We start from the raw sequence: 8,182 nt of genomic DNA, 5'->3' as shown, positions 1-8,182 counted from the left end.
CTTGGCAAACTCAAATGCATCATTTAAGTTTTAGCTCGAATGCCACCTGTCTATGCAGCCTTCTCCAACTCCTCTGGTAAACTTGAGGGTCCTTTTATTTCATCAACTATTGTACCTTTAATTTACTTCCATGGAGACATGTATCGAAGTATATTATAATGGCTTGTTTGCATGCCTATCTTTCCACCACAAAGGGCAGACAGAAATCATGGCTTGTGGTCTCTGTATCCCCAATAGTAGCACAGTGCTGAGCACTTTGTGGGTGTGAATATCTTTCTGTTGAATGAGCAAGTGACTGGATGAATATTTATGTGCAAGGATGAATTTTGTGAATTGCGCTGTAGAACTTCTAAGCTATGAATGTCTTATATTTGTATGTAGAGCTTTAGGGTTGACAAAAAACTTTGATTTCCATTATCTTACTGATTTTCACAATAGCCCTATCAAATAGGCTCACATTATTATTCCCTTTTTGTAGATGAGAACATCGAGGTCCAGAGGGTTAAGAGACTTTTCTATAATCAGTCAGGTAATAAAGGGCAGGATTGGACTCCAGTCTCAGTCTCTGGCTCGTTTTAGCACTCCCTCTAGTATTTTACACTGCCCTTTTTCTATGTTTCTACAACCCCCAAGTATAGCTACTCCTTTGCATTTGAAAATAGTCACTCACTTTGTTGAAGGGAAGGATAAATGATGCTGATTTTATAAGGTGATGTGTTGGTAAAAAATGGGTAGGGCCTAAGGAATCAAGAACATGGACATTTGTTGAATTGCTGTCTTGTGCCAGGTGCTTTTATATACACCATCTCACAACACCCCGAGGAGCTGAGATTACCTCCCTTGCACAGATAAGTAAAGTAAGAGTTAGAGGTATTATATGCCTGTTATGTCATGTAATTATCACAAAAACCCCAAGAACAGTTATGACCATTCTCATTTTGCAGACAGGGAATCTGAGCCTTAGGAAGATGAACTGACTTGTCCAAGGATACTCTCCTAGCAACAGAAAGGGTCAGAATTTGAACCTGGCCTCATCTAACTCCAAATCAGCTTTGAGGCTTAGAACTCCAATTATCCAGAAATGAAGAAAGACTTTTACATATCAAGCTTTTCATATGACATTTATTTTGAATATAATTATTTTGGGGTTTAGGTAACTCTTTGGGGATTAAGAGATTTTTCAGACTAAGATGTCAATTAAATGTAGAGTCCTATGCACTCTGTGTCTGGCAAGTTGTAGGAGCTGCTCAGTTGAAAGAAGGTGTGTTGGTGGGGTGGGGGTGGGAAGAGTTAGTGCTCTTGGCTACCAGACCTGGAGGCCTATGGAATGAACGTGTTCCAAAGGGGAAAGGTAATGCTAGCATCCACATTTGAGGGCTAAGAATCACAAATCAGTCACAGGTCCACACAATTTTCTGAATGCAGATGTTACCAAGAGTAAAATAAATAGATAGTCCAGTCATGGAGGGCAAAATCTGGTACGTAACTTCAATAAAAGGTATATGATAATTGAGTCAAATTGAATTAAAAAATAAATTTTGATACAGCTATGTGGGTTTGGGAATGGCTGATTCATCTCCTAAATGAAGAGTGTTCATCTGGCCTTTCTTCTTTGGTAAGGCTATGCCTTCAGGGTGCTCAAAAATGGTTTTGCTACATCTAAAAAGTGAGGCTTAAAGAAAAGAGTTTTGATAGAGATAGTGTATATCTCCCCCATGAAGACTCTGCATCTAAACTACAATAAATTATTTAGAGGACACTTTACCATGCATAGAGTATTTTCATATGCTGATGGTTTCCAACTTACGATGGTTTGACTTTAGGATTTTTTGACTTTATGATGGGTTGATTGGGGAATGACATGAATTTTGACCTGCAGTATTTTCAACTTATGATAGGTTTATTGGGACACAGCCCCAAGGTAAGTCAAGGAGCATTTGTATGTGATTTCATTTAATCCTCATGAATACCCTGTGATAGAGAAGATACATAAGGGAACATAGTCACCTTTGTGTGTTTCAGAGAAGTAAGGGCAAATACTCATCCAGGCTATGGAACAGCCAACAGATAAGGATTTTCACACAATATTTCCTTTAAATATCACAAGTGCCCTGTGAAGAGGGCAACCTTATTTGCATTTAACATGAGTAAGCTAAGCAGAGAGAGGTCAGCTGGTTTGTCCAAAGCCATGCACTCAGCAGAGCAAGAACTTCAACCTAAGTCACAGGGCTATTGAGTGGTGAGGCTAAGACCAGAGCCCAAGTCTTTTCTGAACCTCTTCTGAAAATGATCGTATTGCTCGTTTTCTCTATCTCTAGAGGATTGCCCAGGTGAAACTGGGTTTAAGTGAACCTAAGGTGATCCTTGAAATGAAACACACAAGTTCCCCAAGGACAATCTAAATGGCCTGACAGGTAGGAGAGGGGTTCTAATCCATTTTTTGTTCTAACATGCTGAGAGTTTTACACACATGGGGCTCTCTCTCAAGTAACAGCCGGCTGAGGGAGAACGCCTCCTGCTGTCTATGTACTATAATGAGATGGGCCAAGGGCCTGCCTCATTTTACCGTTGACTAATTGTTACTTCTAACAAGGGGCAGAAGAGTGAGCAGCTTAGAATCTTAGGACCACAACTAGAGCTTGAAGAAACACTAGTTTTCTTCCTCCATCTTATAGATGAGAAAAGCGAGGCCAAGAGAGAATATGTTTTGCCAAGAGCTTAGGAATGGCTTTGGAATCAGACTGGACTGGATCTAGTCTTGGCCAACTCAATGAACCTCTCTGAGGTGCAGTTTCCACATTTGTTGGACGGTAATAATAATATGTAATCCACAGGGCTGTTGTTCAAAGATTAAATAAAATAATGTATGGACAGTGTCTGGAAGAAGCAAGGGCCCAGTAGCTGGTGGCTATTATTGTTACCAGAGCTGGACTGAAATCCACATCTCTAGACTTCTGTCTTCTCTGCCTCAGGGACAGTTTTCCGTGCCAGGACTTGCTTGCACAGAAGGTGAGCTGGAGAGATTGAGCATGGACCATTGTCTTCCTCACCCCTTGAGGTTGGAGGTAGCCACGAGAAATAACGCGGGGCGAAGGGAAACGAAGGGGTTAAGGCGATGAGCTCGAGAAAGCACAGAAAACCAAAGCGACCCCCGCCCCGCCAAGCCAGGCTAAGCAAGCCCCTCCCCTCCACCACCGGGGCGGTCGCCGCGCTCCCTCCCTCCGCCCCTTGCTTACAAGACCTAATGAGCTCCCCCGGGAGGCCGAGCAGCCAGCCCGGCCCGGAGCTAGCGGGCTGTGTCGCGCGCGCCGCGCCGGGGCGGGAGCCGGGCCTGGGCCGCGGGCGGGAGCCGGCCGGGGGCGCACGGGCCGCGCTGCGGACCGCCCAGGAGCCGCGGCGATGGCGGTGCAGGCGGCACTCCTCAGCACGCACCCCTTCGTGTCCTTCGGCTTCGGGGGCTCCCCGGACGGGCTAGGGGGCGCCTTCGGAGCCCTGGACAAGGGCTGCTGTTTCGAGGACGATGAAACCGGAGCGCCGGCGGGCGCGCTGCTGTCGGGAGCCGAGGGCGGCGACGTGCGCGAGGCCACCCGTGACCTGCTCAGCTTCATTGACTCGGCGTCCAGCAACATCAAGCTGGCGCTGGACAAGCCGGGCAAGTCTAAGCGGAAGGTGAACCACCGCAAGTACCTGCAGAAGCAGATCAAGCGCTGCAGCGGCCTCATGGGCGCCGCGGCGCCGGGCCCGCCCTCTCCAAGCGCTGCAGACACGCCCGCCAAGCGGCCGCTCGTCGCCCCCAGCGCCCCGGCCGTCGCGGTCCCGGCCCCGGGCAAGCCGGCCCCTCGGCGGGAGGCGTCGCAGGCCGCGGCGGCCGCCAGCCTGCAGAGCCGGAGTCTGGCCGCACTCTTCGACTCGCTGCGCCACCTCCCCGGCGATGCCGAGCCGGCTGGGGCTGCGGTGGCTGCACCGGCGGCCGGGCTCGGCGGAGCGGGAGCTGGGGGCGCCGGAGGGGATGGGGCCGGCCCCTCGGGGGGCACGGCGGTCCCGGGCGCCAGGAAGGTCCCGCTTCGGGCCCGCAACCTGCCCCCGTCCTTCTTCACTGAGCCGTCCCGCGCGGGCGGCGGCGGGTGCAGCCCGTCGGGGCCGGGCGTGAGCTTGGGCGACCTGGAGAAGGGCGCGGAGGCCGCGGAGTTCTTCGAGCTGCTGGGGCCCGACTACAGCGCCGGCACAGAGGCGGCCGTCTTGCTCGCCGCCGAGCCTCTCGACGCGTTCCCCGCCGGAGCGGCTGTGCTGCGGGCACCCCCGGAGCTGGAGCCCAGCTTCTTTGAGCCGCCGCCGGCGGTAGTGGGAAACCTACTGTACCCCGAGCCCTGGAGCGTCCCTGGCTGCCCGGCGACCAAGAAGCCACCCCTGACTGCCCCCCGCGGCGGCTTGACCTTGAACGAGCCCTTGCGTCCCTTGTACCCCGCCGCCGCGGACTCTCCAGGAGGGGAAGAGGGGCCGGGCCCTTTGGCCTCCTTCGCCCCCTTCTTCCCAGACTGCGCCCTGCCGCCGCCGCCGCCGCCCCATCAGGTGTCCTACGATTACAGCGCCGGCTACAGCCGCACGGCCTACGCCAGCCTTTGGAGACCCGACGGGGTTTGGGAAGGGCCGCCGGGGGAGGAGGGGGCGCACCGGGACTGACTCTGAGGCACCTTCCCGCTGGAGACTACTGTGGGAGCGCCAGGCCTCCGCGGTTTTCTCCTAAGTCTAAAGACGATGGGAAAATGCAAGTGGAGATGAAACAGGATTAAAAAAAATTCAATTAATAAACTTAAGAGTAAGAGATGAAGAGGAGTTGGGGATTGTTTTAATCACAGTCTCGAGTGTTAAAAAAACAAAAACAAAAAATCTTGGTAGGTTCTTACTGGACCAGAACGAGCCACAAAACCAAGATGGTCTGGGGAGTGGGGTGGGGATGGCAGAGGGGCAAGAGGTGGCTTCTGTAGCTACCTGTCCCTTCTCCCATTTTTCAGCAAAGGTCAGCGTATTTAGTGTAATTGCCCCATTTAAACAGTGCCTGGCCCCTCCCCTGCCTTTCCCTTGAGTACATTTTGAATTAAAGCCTATATTGAAAAGAATGGAGCGGAGACATGTTATTATTGATTTGGGTGTTTTCTTACAGGATGGTTTTCCCTGTGGTCCCAGCCTTGCTAGGTGAGCGCGTTGCTGAGGACGGAGGCCGGTGGCCCACTGCTGACCTCCTGTGCCTGTCCTTGGGTAGGGTTCTCTTCTGCCACTCACTTTTTTTCTGCTCCCTTCCTCCTTCCATCTCTTTGCACTCATTATCAGTGCCACTGCTCACTTTCCTTCTCTTTCTCTCTCTGGCCTCTCATTGCTCTCTCTGATGTTTCTTTCGGTCGGCTTTTCTTGCAAATCTCTGATGTAGGAGACTTAATTTGGCAAACTGGGGTCCATGTCTCTCTTTTCCTTTTCCCATTTTCCAACCACCTCGGGAGGGGGAGACTGGGCAAGTTGTAACCTTTGCATCTAAGTTGTAAACTTTGCATCTAAATTTCCTTGTCTGAGAGGGTAGGGATGATAATGTTTCTCCACTCTGACTTCTTCCCAACTTCTTGGTAGCTCAGAGGGAAATGTATAAAATGCCTAGAGGCTGCTGCAGTGCTTGATTGGTTCTGCATATATATATGTATATTTTATATATACATACATGTATATTTATATACATAAATGGTTTCTACCCACGGATGCAATTAAGATTGTGAGTCCCATGCTCTTTTTTGGCCCATCTATTTGCCTGGTGATTGTCCTTTCCCTTACAAGCTGTACCACCTCTTTACCACCTGTCCTTCTCCTGTTCCATTCCCTCCTTCCACTTCTGTTGGTTTCTGCCTCCCTGTGCTTCCTCCCCCCTGTACCCACCCTTTCGTGGAAGGGAATGGTGAAGGGTGTGAATTTGCCAAAGGAGTCTCTCTGTTCCTGAATAGCAGGTTTGATGAATGGAATCTGAAGGGGCTCCGGAGGTAGGAACCTGATCTGTTGTCTTAGGGAGACTTGGGGGAAAAAGTCAGAGAAATATGTCATCCCGCCCTGAATGTGGCAGAGAGGACACACAGCACCATGAGGATGGTTGAGAGGCAGAGGAGGAAAGACTGGTGGGAAGTAACCTGCTAGGGGGAAAAGAGGGAGCCCCTCTGCTGTAGACCAGCTGGTGAAAATGCATGAAGAGAGCAACACCCAGAAACTATGAGGGAGATGCTGCCTACTGATTATGCTGCAAAGGAGAGCTGCTTCTGTTCAAGGCAGCCTACATAGATTGTAAGAATAGCTAGATGTGAGAAAATTGAAAATCCAGTGTCACTGCAGTGGATTTAAAAATCTAGGTTAATATTTGCACAAATCAAAAGTACTATACTTTCAGAAAGGAATTTGTGAAAAAATGGGTATCAAGCAATGGTAGATGTGACTTTAAGTGTTATCACTAAATCACTTTATTCAAAATAAAACTTTTCTCAGGAAAGCACCACAGGAAAGATAGCAATGAGTCTTGTTAATGATGGAAAGAACGATTGCAACTCCAGAAATGTGGTGTCTATTGAATTTCTTTCAGAGTGGTGAAAATTGATTAATTCCATCATGCAAACAGAATATTACTTAATAATTATTTAATTTATCTAAACTGCTTTATGGTGAGTACAATCCAGGATAGAATTGCACTGTAGAAAAACATTAATAACTCTGTGGCTATTGCTAAGGCTACAGTGTCATTGTAATGTTTCTTTCTTAATTTTTCTTTTCCTTCTTAACCTAGTTTAGTAAAACAAGTTATCTCTCTTCCAGTGTCTTGCTTTCCATGGCTTTCATTAATAATAATACCAACTTTGTGTGTTTCCACATGCCAGGCATTGAGCTAAGCACCAGGCTCTTAACAGTCCCATGAGATCGATGCTGTAATTATCCTCATTTGAAAACTCAGGCTCAGACAGGTTAAATAAGTTGTTGAAAGCAAGTTGAGGATCCCAGATCCACATCTACTAGTGTCCTAATGGTATTAGGACCTGCCTGTTACTTGCCAGGCTGTGCCATGCTTTATAAGAGTGTGTGTTTTCAGTCTGCCACATTCTGCTACTAACAAGGTTCTCAACCTTAGCACTATTGACATTTTGGGCCCTATAATACTTTGCCATAGGGGCTACCCTGTGCATAGTAGAATGTTCAGCAACATCTGTGGCATCTACCCATTAGATGCCAATAGCACTCCCCTAGTTGTGACAATCAGAGTATCTCCATTACTGCATGTCCCCAGGGAAGCAAAATGACTGCCATTTGAGAACCACTATGCTAGAGAAATATATAATGCCATGTCTGTGGGTGCCTGGTGCTTTCACATACATTATTTCATTTATTTCTTACAGAGGCCTGTGCTTAGGTGTTATTATTTTCATTGTTATAGGTGACAAATAAGAAAGGCTGAGGTGAGAGGCTAAATCAATCAACTTAGGAACATCTCATCTCTGCTAATTTACAGCTGTGGACCAGTAAGTTAACCAAGTTGAAATGTGGTTTCGCATTGGAAGAATTGGATAACGATCTATCACAAAGCATTATTGTGGGGATTTGGCATAGGAGCAGTACTTAGTACCAGGCAGCCAAGGCTTGGCATTATGTCAAGGTTCCAAACCATCCCGTTATCTAGGATGCTAAGAATGTGTGCCAGGCCCCTATGAAGCCCCTAAATCGCCCCATTTCAGATTCCTCTTCTCCCCACTTTGCCTTCCAGTTTGAGAATGACTGTGTCCAACCATGCCACCTACTATGGTAGGAGCCCATTAATGTAAGTCCTGCCAACGGCTGAACGTGTTTCCTCTCCTGTGTCATTTTCTACTGAAATCTGTTAGAATCTATTTTCATCTCTTGCTTAGCTACATCATTGCCTATAAAGAATTCTTTTGAAATGCAATGGGTAGATATTTTTTAAGACTAGAAACATGTTACAATGTGCTTGTAATTGTATGACTTTGGATAGGCTGGGGATCCTAGCCTAGTTGGTAATGAGAAATAATTATATTTGTATGCCACATATTCATGATTTCCCATCTCAGCTATGCATTCCTTGGTACCTGGCATGTGTTTTAGTGTCTTCCTGCATCCTCTGGATGTCCCAGCTTTTGCCTATCTCAATTCA

The 8,182-nt window shown here is 48.0% G+C and overlaps 1 protein-coding gene across 1 annotated transcript; it reads left to right on the top strand.

Annotated features, from left to right (window-relative positions):
* The first annotated feature begins 3,272 nt into the window (after positions 1-3,272).
* FAM181B (family with sequence similarity 181, member B) lies at positions 3,273-5,117 on the top strand. Its single transcript, XM_012641790.1, has one exon. It carries the CDS (start codon positions 3,400-3,402, stop codon positions 4,678-4,680), a length of 1,281 nt encoding a protein of 426 aa, XP_012497244.1. The 5' UTR covers positions 3,273-3,399; the 3' UTR covers positions 4,681-5,117.
* The last annotated feature ends 3,065 nt before the right edge of the window (positions 5,118-8,182 follow it).

The sequence above is a fragment of the Propithecus coquereli genome, unplaced genomic scaffold, assembly GCF_000956105.1.
Source record: "Propithecus coquereli isolate 6110/MARCELLA unplaced genomic scaffold, Pcoq_1.0 Scaffold170, whole genome shotgun sequence".
NCBI lineage: Eukaryota > Metazoa > Chordata > Mammalia > Primates > Indriidae > Propithecus > Propithecus coquereli.
Note: the sequence above shows the minus strand (reverse complement) of the source record. Positions and strands in the feature narration are given on the sequence as shown.